Source organism: Rhinolophus sinicus, linkage group LG04 (assembly GCF_036562045.2).
Source record: "Rhinolophus sinicus isolate RSC01 linkage group LG04, ASM3656204v1, whole genome shotgun sequence".
Taxonomy (NCBI): domain Eukaryota; kingdom Metazoa; phylum Chordata; class Mammalia; order Chiroptera; family Rhinolophidae; genus Rhinolophus; species Rhinolophus sinicus.
Window position 1 is genome coordinate 173,238,196 of NC_133754.1, and position 13,481 is coordinate 173,251,676.

The window sequence follows — 13,481 nt, forward strand, 5'->3', positions numbered from 1 at the left end:
ACAAGTGGGAAGGATGAATGTCAGAAGAAGTGGGTGACTGAGTTAGTCCTAGGAGGCAGGTCCCTTGCCTGGCTATCCTGGGCTTTCGCGACCACATCTGCCCAGGGCAGACCTATAAAGGGCCTGCTTTGGTCTGCTGAAGCAGTGTCTATTCAGGCACCCAGGAGAAGGTAACAAGGAGAAATGCCCAGTCCATCCTCCATAACAACCCTGAAAGATATGTAGGCAGGCCCTTTCCAAGCTAGCATCAAGGATGAAGAGTGTGGCTGAGTCTGTATCTGGATTGGAATCCTGGTACTACTAACTAGCTGTATGAGCTTAGGCAAATAACTGGGCCTCAATGCCCTTATCCATAAAATGGGTATAATAGTACCACCCTCACAGAGTTGTCATGAGTATTGCATGACTGAGTACACATAGAGTCCTATAACCGTGCCCAGAATACAACAGACACTCTCTCTATGCAGCTGCTGCTGTTATTGTTCCTGCACCTATTGTGTCCTGCATGCTGGGTGATCTGCTAGGCTTTATTTGAAGATAAAACATGGTTCTCACCTTGGAAATCTTCAGAGTTTAAAGGGACAAGACTGGGCTCTAAACAACTCTAATCCAACTTGACAAGTGCTATAACCAAGGTATATATAAAGAACTATGTGGAGACATAAGAGAGAGCAATTAATTCTGCTTGGGGGTGAGTAAAGGCTTTCAGAGGAGGGGTGATATTTGAGACTGGCTTTGAAGTATGTGTAGTGTTTCACAAAGAGGTCAGTCCAGCGCATTGGAGGGGAGTCGCGGGGTGCAGGGAGAAGTCTGGCCATAAGCATCAGGGTAGCATCCGCAGCATGCAGGAGAAAGAGTTGTCTAGTTTGAGAAGGGAGCACCACTATATATATATATGTGGACACCTGCTTGCTGCTCGTGGAGGAGAAACAGCTGGTGGTGAAGGCAAGGGCATGGCTGAAACCAGCTCTGTCTAGGAAGCTTTCCACCTTGTGGTCCATGGGCAGCCATGGAGGGAGTGATAAGTAGCGGGGTGATACGACTCGTTTTTCACTTTGGGAAGTTCATTATGGGGCCCTTTGGAGCAGGGAAAGCGTGTGCAACAATTGGAGGCAAAGAGCGTGGCAATTGGTGCCCTCTTTTCCATCAGAGAAAGTGGAAGTTTTGAGCAGGAAAAGCGGAAATCGTGGTACTTTGAGATAGACCGCACAGAACATGGAATCAGAGGGCTCAAGCTCCGACTCTAGATCTATGACCTTGAAGGAGTTATTTAAAGCCTCTATGCTCCATTTCCTCATCAGAAAAATGGGATGATGAGTCCAGCCTCGCAGAGTAATTGTGAGGATTAAATGGTATTGTGACTGTGAGACCCTTGGTGGGTATTATTGCTGTGGGTGTCCTTAGAGGGCACCTGGGGGCACTTAGAGGTCATTCAGTACAACCACCACATGTCACAGATGAGGGAATTGAGGGTGGGAGGGATGTCCAGCTAATAAGTGACACAGCCAGAACTTACCCAGGTCTCCTATGGGTGGTATTTGAAGTAAGCACAGATATATCTGAAGATGATGGGGAGTCTAAGGGATTGTCCTAAAGATAAGAAGCTCCCCTCAAGGCCAATGAGGAAAATGGTTGCTTGCCTCTTGGATCCTAGAGGTGCTAAGATGGTGGTGAGAGGCAGTGACTTGCTTGGCTTCCTTCAAAGACCTAGGTCTGGACCTCCTGGAGAAGGGAGAGTCATGGGCAGCAGAATTCCTGTATGCTGATTTGTGCCATGAATTCTTGGGGGAAGAGGCAGAAATCTCACTGGAGCTGGTTCTACCCAACAAAGGTACCGTGTTTCCCCGAAACTAAGACCTAAGCGGAAAATAAGCCCTAGCATGATTTTTCAGGATGACATCCCCTGAGCATAAGTCCTGATGCGTCTTTTGGAGCAAAAATTAATATAAGACCCAGTCTTATTTTCGGGGAAACATGGTAGATTGAGAGGGTACAGAATATAGGTGAGGAAAGGACATCAGGGTTGGCATTTGCGTAACAATTTGGCCACTTACTTGCTGTGTTATATTGTGCAGGACACCTATATCCCTTAACCACTGAAAAAGGAATTGTCTCACTAGGGAACCTATTCACGTTCCCGGAAAGAGTAGGAGCAAGTGCAGTGTAGCCAGACATCTCCCCTTGGCTGTTGGGAAGAGCTTTCCGAATGTAAATTGGGCTGTCTATACATGGAAGTGAGTTCTCTGTCCATGAAGCAATCAAGAAGATGCTGGATATTCCCACCCCCAACACTGACAAGACCTAAGTGAGGGTGCTTGCCAGCCCAACCACATCTGCTCTTTGCCTAGGAACATTGTATGATTTTCCCTTTTCCCTTTCACTAGATCATTTATTTATGAGTGTATTCATTCATTCAGTGAACATCAATATTTTGGTCATTCAAAGTAATATTTATTTTATGTCACTTTATTGTGACAAAACGCTTAAGAGATCTACCTTTTTCACAAGCTTACATGTGTACAATGCATGTTGATTATCGGTACAATATTGTATAACGGATCTCGAGAATTTAATCATATTGTCTAATTGAAGCTTCACGCCCGTTGGTTAGCAACTCCCTTTTCCCTTCCCTCCAGCCTATGGTAACCACTATTCCACTCATTGATTCTATGAATTTGGCTATTTTAGCCACCTCATCTAAAGGGAATCATGAAGTTTTTGTCCTTCGGGGACTGCCTTATTTTACTTTGCATCATGTCCCCCAGGTTCATCCATGTTGCCTCACCTGGATGGGTTTCTTTCTTTTGTAAGGCGGAATAATATTCCACGGTGTGTATATACCACGTTTTGTTGATCCGTTAATTTGTGGATGGACATTTAGGTTGTTTCCCATACCTTGGCCATTGTGATTGACGATGCAATGAACATACAAGTGGGCAAGGCAGAACGATGGGCTTCCGCTGTAGGAAGCCTCCCCTTTCTCTCTCTGGGGGAACCTGAAGCCTAGAGGCAGCAGATGCTTCTAGAGCCCCTTTGATGTGTGCCATAAGGCAGTGCGTGATGTGAAGGGAGGCATCAGATCTTGTTCATACCAAAGAAGGTGAAGAGTTTACTGAATTCAACCCTTGACATCGCTGGGCTTGGGGGGCTGGGCAGAGCCCTTGGCAACATCAGAAGGATTTGTGTGCACAAGCGTAGGGAGTCTAAGGGAGAACAGAATAGTTCTGCACGAGACTTAAGAGAGGCGCACATTGGAAGGAGTAGAAAGTCGGGAGAGATTGGGAACATCACTGGAACCAATGACACTGAAGAAACTGGAGAAAAGGGGATGATGAGTGAAGAGGAATTTGGGGTGATGGTGCGAGAGGCGGAGTCTGCATGGAGTGTGCAATGTAACTCTCCTGTTCTTCAAAATGTTCAGGAAAACCCACTTTGCTCAGGAACGCCTTGTGGAGTTGGATTTGCTCTTTTGGAAGGTGCAACAAAGAGGGTGGATGAAAACAGAGCATCCCCTTAGAAGTAGTCAGCTGGGGATCACACTTGTATTTTTAGTGACCCACCTTGTGGCCATGGGCAAGGCATTTTTCTTTTTCTCCCAGGGTTTGGAGCCCAGTGTGCCGTAAACTCTCAATGAATGACTGCTGAATGAGCAAATTCATGCAAGGTCTGTAAAAGCAGGAGGCACGTGAGTGTTTGTTCCCCTGCAGCCTCCCCCTACCTCCCCAGGAACATAGATGGTTTTAAGATCAACTGGGACTTTGGGCAAAGGTTCAGCTGAATTTGTTTGTTCCTCTCTGATCTGCTTTGACTGTCCCTGGTCAGGATCCCAGCCAGCTTGAAACAAACACAAAACTAAACAGGAAAACAGAAGAGTAAAATAACAGCAGAATGTTCTTCTAAAGCCCCGTCTAGTGCTGATAGGGCTGACGAGATAAGAGGAAGTTGTATTTAAGCAATAAGAGTGCTTTGTTCATTTTGGAGACTTCTCTGCCTGTGAGTGCTTTAGATGCAGAGATAAGCCCCCCACTCCCGCCCTCCAGAGATGTCCTCCACCACGCTCTGCTGGGGGACAGGCAGCTAAGAACACAAGAGGCAAGAATTCCAAAACGATACATGTCGAATTGCTGGCCTGGATTTCAAATGCCATAGATAGTTTATGCAAAGTCTCACACTGTTGTAAAATGTAACACAATCCACTGGCAGATCTGCCTGAGCTCGGTCCCAGTTGTTTTTGAGAAAAATAAATAAACTTGAAAACGTCTTCCAGCCCATTAAAGTTACTGTGTTTTACCCATAGTCTCCTGGGTATTAGGCTTCTAGAGTTTTGAATAACTGAAGCCATCACCTAATTCCTGGCCAATGACATGGGTGATTCTTGGCAACTTTACTCTCCTTAAGAAGTTACCTGCGACATTCAGGAAACTCATACTGTATTCCCAGGACCCACTGATGCCTTGGGGTGGGGAGGGGGGCAGGGAACTTTGACAATGAATGAGTTTCAATGCTTTTCAATGTTTTTAAAACAGTGAAGCTCTTTTCTTAAATGAAACATTACAAGGCAGCTCGATATATAAAACAGATGATGCTCAGATGACACTCTGGTTGAAACAGTGGAGCAGACACTAAGCAGATTTTCCCACATTTTGACCTCGCAGGCCGACACCTCCAAGGAACCGTAGGAATCCATAGGTGACACCTTGACATCCTATAACCCAATGCAACATTCAAATGTGAAAGATAAGCCAAGGTCCAAAGAGGCGAGATAACTAGTCCCCAATTGCACATCACATTTTCGGGGAGCTCGGACCTGACCCAGGTCTCCTTCATCCAAAGCCAGCTCGCCGTTGCAGAACTCTTGAGTTTACCATGTATGATTCTCCAAAGTTGGTTAAGTGACTTTGTCCCTTTATTTGAGGCTCCAAGAGTGAACTGATGAAGATATTAACATTACGAAAATTGGATGGAGGGTCTAGGAAACTCCCAGTATTACCTTTGTAACTTTTCTGTAAATAATAATTACTCCAAAACAAAAAGCTTAAGAGAAAAAAAAAAAAAAAAAAAGCACTGATGCTTGCAATTGTACGTTACAATGCAGCCATGTGTTTTATCTTGACTTTGATTAGTGAATTTGATGTATAAGTTTTCCACTCCATTTTTAATTCTTTTACTCTCATCTGTATAAATCCCTGCATATAGCCTTGCTTTGCGTGATTCTTATAAATGACATCATAATGTACTTATGCACTTACATCTCGTTCTTTTAAATTCACTCAATGTTATTATGTTTTTGCAATCTCTCCAGGATGACATCTGTGAACTCACAAGTAGGGCTTCCCTTTTGTTTGGCCAGGACCCGTACTGAACAGGTGTTAAATATTGTTAGTATCATCCGTGTATATGAATCTCATTCAGTTTTCTTAATATTCTTTTGTTTCTTGAATCCCATCATGTGAATATGTTGTATTTTATGCATTCCCTTCCCCAACAGATGAACATAAAACCTATCCCCAATCTTTTGCTATGATAGATGTTGCCGGAATGGATGTGTTTGATCCTTGAATACCTTGATTCTCTCTAGGTCAGCCTTACTTTTTCAGATAAGGAGACTGAGACCTGCAGATGTAGAATGACAGGCCCAAATGCACAGGGAAGTTTTCAGAGAGGGCCACACTAGAACTCAGAGGAAAGTCACTAATTTGGAATGACCTTCTGCAAAAGTTCTGACCAATCTCAAGAACAACTCAGCTTTTCCTATCTTTTTTCATCATAGTGCTTTTCTATTCTACAGTTTGCGGTTATGTATGCATATGTGATTACTTGATGAATATTTGCACACATTGTCACTCTAAGATCCTCAGCATATGTCTTACCCTCCACCTTGTCTCAGAGTGCTTGGCAATTAGCAGTCACTCAATAAATGTTATTTGAGTAAATGAATGAACCAATGAATGAAATGACATTTGAATACGCAAGAAACCCCCAAGTTTGAAGAATTCTACTTGTCTATACGTGCTTTGTGTTTCTTTTATCACCTCTTGGTGTATCTATCACTGAGAATGAATTTGTGTGTGTATGTGTTTGTGTATATATGTACATATGTTTATTATTATATATATATGGAGTGGTGGAGCTGATTTTCTTTGGGGGGAAGCAAATGCTCATACTATCTTATATTTTGCTCTGTTATTAATACAGCTCTGAGCACAATTTACAGATTTGTTCTAAAGTACGCTGTTTGATATTCAAGAGTTTATGAGATCCAACCCCTCAGCCCGTGTTTCTGCCACTTTCCCCAAACTCTAATAATACCAGGCAGCTTATCACAACTTAACCATTCTGGGTTTTTGCTTTCCTCTGAGCCTCTGCTTCCGTGCCCTCTACCTGTAATGCCCCTCCCCTTATTCCTACCTTGTTCTTCCATACCCAACTCAAATGTCAACTCCTCTAGGATTTGTCCCCATGAGAATTAGTCTGTCACCTCTCCCACCAAAACATCTTCTCTGTTATTTCCTTAATAGCAGTGAAGGTGTCCTCTTTTACATCAGCATGTGGGCTCCTGGAATAGACTCTTATCTCTCCATCCCTGTTTCTTCCTGCGGTGCCAAGAACATAATATGTGGATTGTAATCGTTTATCAATTTGAATTTAATTCAACCTCTGAGACCCTCTACAACATGTGTGTTTCTTTATCTCTTCCCAGGTGTGTCGAACCAAGGTGATTGACCTCAGTGAAGGCATTTCCCAGCATGCCTGGTATCCTTGCACCATCAGCTACCCGTACTCCCAGCTGGCTCAGACCACTTTCTGGCTCCGGGTAAGCCAAAGCTTTGAGAGCCTTAGACTCTCTAGCAGTGGTCCCCACGGATGACCCTTTCCCGAGATGGTTTGTCTACCCACTGAAGGCGTTAATTGTAAGGACAGGGAACAAAATACTTAGCGGTGGGATGCTTTCTGAAACGGAATCCCTTCATTGCTTGTGAAAAACCGCCCCGTCATTCCTGTTTTGGCAAAGAGTTTGGATACCTTTGTCTGCCCAGAAAGCCCCATTCATTGTTCAAGGCCTTTTAAAATTGTCTTTTCTTCTTTGAAGTCTTTACTGATCCCCACAGAACAAAGTGACGTGTCTTTCCCCTCTAGTCCTGTACATGTTTGATTATCTGTTGGATGGCACTCGTCACATGATATTACATAGCTGTCTAGGAGCCCATCTTCCTGACTCAGAATTGTGGATTGTACCGAATTTTGACTTGTACGTCACTGCCCTACTTTGAACTCCACAGTCTGCAGAAATACAAGGGCCAGGTCTTATTCAGCTTTGTTTTCTTCGCTGCCTAATAATAAGGACCATTTTTGTGTGGTTTTTGTAAGTGCCAGACACTTTCCTCCTATCTTCCTGCGCCTCATAGTTACCCTGTGATGTAGCTGTTTACTTAATCTACCACTTAGAGGTGAGGGAATGTAGGCCCAGAGCAACACAGCCTCCCGAGCGTCACACAGGAGCATCTTGGAAGGAGCAGACCCAACACTGGAAGAGAGTTTCTGATCTCAGAGCCTGTGCGCTTCACTATGAGGTTTCACTACCTCCCTTCTTCCATCATAGGCCCCTGATGAGTAGTCCAATTCCTGAAATAGAAGATTCTCCTTGAAACCCCTGCCTTGGGGTTACTTCCCCACCATGTGACAGAGGGCATGAGTGACCCTCTTATGTCATGTGCGTTTCAGGCATACTTTTCTCAGCCAATGGTTGCTGCAGCTGTCATTGTCCACCTGGTGACTGATGGGACCTATTATGGGGACCAGAAGCAGGAAACCATTAGTGTCCAGTTGCTCGATACCAAAGACCAGAGCCACGATCTAGGTAAGCATAACCCTTTGGGCCTGGCTTGCTCTTGGTACCCGTTTCCACATCTGCCCACAGGCAGCTATAAGGATGAGCCCTTCCTTCCCCTTTCCTGCTTGTTCTCCTGGTGGCATTCTGATTGTCTTCCGATCAGGATGTGTTTGTATAACTAGAGAAGCCTCCCTTCCATCGTTCCCTTCTGCCAGACACATTTCACCTCAGGCATGCCATCTGATCCTGAAAAGACCCTGGGAAGGAGACAGCATAGGCCATTTCCCGCTGTATGTATCAGCACCTGAGAGCAAAGAGAAGCCCTGAGACACCCCAGGTTACATGGCAACAGCCAGCTAGAGGGTAGAGTAGCCAGGTTTTCAGAATAGTAGCCCCTTGCTCTTACCCTATAGCCAGAGCTGCCTGTGAACGCCCCCCAAGGGCCAACTGTGTGTCCAGCACAAGCTTCAGATTGTAGGAAGAAGAGATGGTTGGATTCAGGGGTAGGAAGGCAGGTGAGGAATCAGCTGTCCTAGCACAGGACACAGAGGGAGGACGAGGGCTGGAGTTGTCACGTGTACCACCCCACCTCTGCATCCCCGCCTGAGCCATGGTGCACAGGGAGGAGCCCAGCTGCAGCGCTGATCGCCAAGGTTTGAATCCCATTCCCGCCACTCACTCACCTTGATAACGCGAGTGATTTTCTCGACCACTCAGTGCCTCACTCGGAGTCTCACATTCCTCTTACGCACATTGGTGACAACGATGCCACTTTACAGGCAGAGTGACATCATTAAATGAGATGTTCCTTGAGCCTGCTGTGGTCCGTGCCTAGTACAAGACCTGGCACTCAGGAAGTCCTGTTATCTGCCCCTACATGTCTGGTATAGCCTGCCCAGTATACCTCTGGGCAGTCATTCCAGGTGTTTGGAAATCCAGGCTTCAAAGCTATGCCCGCACCATTCCACAGGGAGCCCATTTCAACGACCCCTAGGAAGCAGGCAGGCAAAGGTCAGGCAAGGTCGAGCAGAAGCCAAGGGATCAGGGAGGGCTTTTTGTTTACTTATTTAGTTCGTTTTAAAGGCAAGGGAGGACATATTAATGAGGAAGAGAAAGAAAACCCCTGTGGACTTATCGGGATTCCTGGGAAATTTCCCTAAGTGGGAAGCAAATATTTCCATAGCTGTCCTGGCAGACAATACCACAGCCAGACTCTGAGCAGAGGGTTTTCAGTGCAATGGGGCAGCATCTGGTTCCAAGGACACTCCTTAGGTCCCACCACTTGATGCCTGAGACTTCCACGTGTCCCTGTCCCTCTCCACCGGGTACCTGTCCTCTGTCCTCAGCATCCTGACCTCCCTGGCAGAGGCTTTGCAGCTCAAAGAGAGTGGACCACAGAGCGGGGGCTGCTGCTGGAGTGGGAGCTTCACAGCCCAACCTAGCAGGCCTGCTGGGACATGGTTAGGATTATGCCATGTCTTAGATGCAGAAACTGAGATTTAGGGGTTTGCTGGAGTCACATAATAAGGAAGTGGCTAAAGCATGAATTGAACCAAGTTCCACCAACACCAAAGCCAGCTTCTATTTAACCCGCTCCATCCTACCCCATCATTCCCTTCCCTCTCTCTCTGGATGGGCCTTTTCTCCCTGCCCCTCTCCCTTCAGCCTTGAAACCTGGGGACCTGTTCCCTGTTCTAGAAATAACCGAGGGCTTTTGAGTGAGACAAACTTGGATTCTACTTGAACTTTATATTGCTGGCTGTTCTGTGTCCTTTTGGAAAGCCAAATTCTGTCTTCTGTCTGCAGAATGGTTGCGAGGCTGCTCCCAGGTTCCTAGATTAAAAATTAGAGTAGGTACCCCCCCAACCCCCACTCCCAGAATGGCCTGTGGCTGTGAATTATTTCTGGGAAGGCAGCCTGAAAACTAGCAATTCAGACCATCAAGCTCCAATGCAACGTGGGAGGGAGGTGAGGGCCAGCGATGCTTGGCTGAGGGGTAGCCCTTTGGGGGAGGAGAAGGGCTGTGGGCGCTAGGTGAAGGGAAAGCTTCGGGGGCAGGGAGGCAAGGGGGTTGGAAAGATTTGGAACCAAGAAAAGAAGGCAGACAAAGAAACTTTCAATCAAACTCAAAATCCCCACCGGCCACCCAATGGTGCTTTTGTGCAGTGACATGAAAGGGTCTGGGGGCTTCAGGAAGGGCCCGTTGGGGAGGGCGTGACTGGCCTTGAGTAATGAGCCTGGCCCCCTGGCCCTCTGTCTCCCTGACAGGCCTCCATGTCCTCAGCTGCAGGAACAATCCCCTGGTTATCCCTGTGATCCATGACCTCAGCCAGCCCTTCTACCACAGCCAGGCGGTCCGTGTGAGCTTCAATTCACCCCTGGTCGCCATCTCGGGGGTGGCCCTCCGCTCCTTCGACAGCTTTGACCCCGTCACCCTGAGCAGCTGCCAGAGAGGGGAGACCTACAGCTCTGCTGAGCAGAGGTAAGGTATCCTGAGTCTGCTCTCCCTGGGCCGTTTTGTAGCCAGTGGAGACGAAGGAATTCTGGACCGGGGTAGCCGTGTGTGGCTGCAAAAAATCTGCGTGTCTCCCTTCTCCAGCGTCTGGGCCCTGATCGGCTCCACCTTTGGGCCTGGGAGGCCCACATGTCTCTGAATTCCAGGCGTGAGGGAGGGATTCAGGGATGTGTGGTGGAAAGAGGACCCCCTTCACCTGGCTTGCAGTCCCCCAGCTGACAGTGGCTTGCAGGGTGGCCCCAGGATCACGACTTTCCCTCTGTGGTCCTGAACTTCCTCATTTGAACAAAGACAGGGTAGGTGGATTAGCTCTCTTCCAGCTCTTAAATACTAGAACATTCTGCTTCCTAAGTAGCGCAGACAGAAGGCATCTGAAATTGAGGGGGATGGATGGGAACTGGTATTTGCTTCATCCCAGTTCACTGTGTGTTTCCATGATGGGTGAAATCACCACGCCATCCCCATGCCTATGTCCTGAGATCCCCCCAGTGTTCCAGGAACCTGTCTGTCAGTTGCATCACATCACTTCTTCAGTGCTTTTGGCCTGGCTTCTGTTAATATACTCAGTTTGGGGCTAAGAGAGGAAGGTGTTTCCTGGAAAGAATCCGAGCTGTGGCCATACTCTTCCTGGATCTGACTCTGCCCCTTCTTGACTATGTATCCGTGAATAAGTCACTTCACTTTTCTGAGTCTCAATTTTTTATCATGGGAAACACTGATGATAATAGCTGCCCCATAGCGTGGCCGTGAGAGTTAAATGGGACGCTGTAAGTGAAGGTGCTCTCGCACACAGGTAGACACCCTGAAAAGACAACTTATTGATAAAGAACATTTATCTCTGTATGCAGTGGTGCCTTTTAGCACAGAATTCCACATACAGTTCTCAGAGTTAAGCTGGAAGAAGCCTCAGAGATCACCTAGTACATCCAAAGTATCTAAGCTTCTGTGTTACCCTTTGGAATTCCAGCCCCCCGCCTCCCCAAAGGGGAGGGACTGGTCCAGAGTCACACAGCATCTCTCATGTGTGTTTAGTGAGATCCAGAAGAAAAAAGAAAGTTGGGGTCTTGGTGGGCTCCCCCAGAGTGAAGCCCTCTGAAAGGCCATTCAACCCTGCCCCTATACCTGGGAGCAAGGAGAGGAAAAAGGAGTGGGGAGAGGGGACCTCAGCCTTTCCCACGCCCCTGACCACAGAGGATACAAAAGGTGGTTGCAAAACCCACATTGCTTTGCAGCCGCAGTCTCTAGCTTCTGTTGTGTAAAGTCTGTTGCAATCACACAGAGGCCAAAGAGCTCCTTAAATATCACTCATTGTTATATTTCACCCTAAGAGGGCTTTTTCATCCCTGCTTCTCCAGACTATAAAAATAACTTAATTCTCAGAACCCAGAGAAACAATGTGGATGGAAAATGCAAATCCATCGGCCTTTTCCACAATGCTTTCCGTCCTTCCCCAGGCACCGGCACCATCCCCGAGTTCACCGAGGCCGGCACTGACTTCTTTGAATTCTTAATCAACAGTTCCTGTGCCTGAAGTAAACAGTAGAAAGGGTTTAACCTCAGAAACAAATCAATCCATACGTATTTGTTGGGTTCTTTGACTTCTGGTGGAAGAACAGTGACCTGGGGCAAAGTGTAGCCCTGACGGGTGGTATGATGGTGAACCAGGCACTCGTCCTCACTGGGCCTCAGTCTCCCCACCTACGAAATGATGCTGGATTGCATGTTTTCCCTGGTTCTTTCCAGTTCCAACAGTCTGTGATTCCCAAAGAGCTAGGAGGGGAGAGAGGGAAGAAGACGAAACCAACATTTGTTATTTTATTATCTTATTTCATTATCACATCTGTCCTGCGAGGTATGGACAGACTGAGTGAGTCCATCCACCCAGACAGTCAGAGGCAAAACCTTGCTTTGTGGGCCCCTAAAAGCCACGCTCTGCCCTCCAGAGCCAGGCACATCTCAGGGAGTAGAGACCTTTTCACGGCTTCTTCCATCTGAGCATGTAGTCCTGGAACCTAAGTAAAGTGCTGGAAAGGCAGCCCCACAGCCCCCAGGGCCTTGGCTGTCTCAGCCCTAAGTCTCCTCCGAGCTGGGGCAGGCTGAGCCCCCTGGATGCAGGACCCCCTCCTGAATGAGGGTGGGAGGGGGGAAAGGAAGGACACCAGCTGCTCCTGGGGATCTGAGGAGGCCTTTACCCAAACAGGCAGGACAGTGCAAATGTGCAAATGCACTAAAACAAACAAACCAGGAGGAAAGAAAAGAAAAATTAGCAACAACTGTAAAAAGCCACAGGATGTTTTTCTCCATTCTCAAAAACACCAAGGTAAATAGCATCACTTTTTATAGCCCAGTTTCAGCTGGCTGTAGTAGAATACCCCACTGTGCTCCCAGCTGTTTCCCAGGTAGTGAAAGGTGCTGTTTCTCTCCTCCCCTCCTGCTCCCACCCACACCCCTTTCTCTCCCCATCTAATCTTTTTCTTGCTTTCTCTCCTTGTTCCCTCTCCTCCTCCTCTCCCTCCTCTCTCTCCCCTATTTTTCCTCTTCATTTTCTCTCTCTTTTCCTGAGCTTTATATCTAGTGGGTTGCCACAGGAGAAGCAACACTACAGCAAAATCAATTCAGGTAGTGTGTTCTGACCTAGATTCAAGGGTCTCCAATCCCCATGCTGTACTTGGAATTAATTCAGAGGTCCGAGAAAACAGGATCAGGTTTCAAATGAGAGGTCCAGTTGTGGAATTCTAGCCAAACCCCAGCTTCACACCAAGATAGGGGAAGGGGGAAAGATGGGGGGGGGTGCAGCATAGTGATGGTGACGGGGGAATTAAGAGGCTTCTTCAATGAGAAAAGGAACCATCGTGAATGGAGGCTCCAGTGTGTCTGTCTCATACACACACGCTGCCTCTCTCCATCCTTAGGGTTCTAAGCAGAGATTGAGCAATTTATTATAAAATTCAGTGGGTCATGTGTTTAAACAACTAACTTCCTTCCTCCCTTCCCTCCTCCTTCCCCTTTTATTTATATTATTTCTTTCTCTATATCAAACGCTTCCCACTTTCTCCATGCCAGGCCATCTAGAGAGAGGCAGTTCTCATAGGGAGCTAACTTTTAGAAGGCTAACATTAGCAGGGAATCAGTTCT

The 13,481-nt window shown here is 47.1% G+C and overlaps 1 protein-coding gene across 1 annotated transcript in view; it reads left to right on the forward strand.

Moving 5' to 3' along the window:
* PAPPA (pappalysin 1) overlaps nt 1–13,481 on the forward strand; it is a 235,194-nt gene that overhangs the window by 159,757 nt on the left and 61,956 nt on the right. The window contains exons 11-13 of the mRNA XM_019731188.2: nt 6,701–6,814; nt 7,723–7,858; nt 10,100–10,313. Coding sequence (XP_019586747.2) covers nt 6,701–6,814; nt 7,723–7,858; nt 10,100–10,313 — 464 coding nt within the window. The remainder of the gene's footprint in view (nt 1–6,700; nt 6,815–7,722; nt 7,859–10,099; nt 10,314–13,481) is intronic.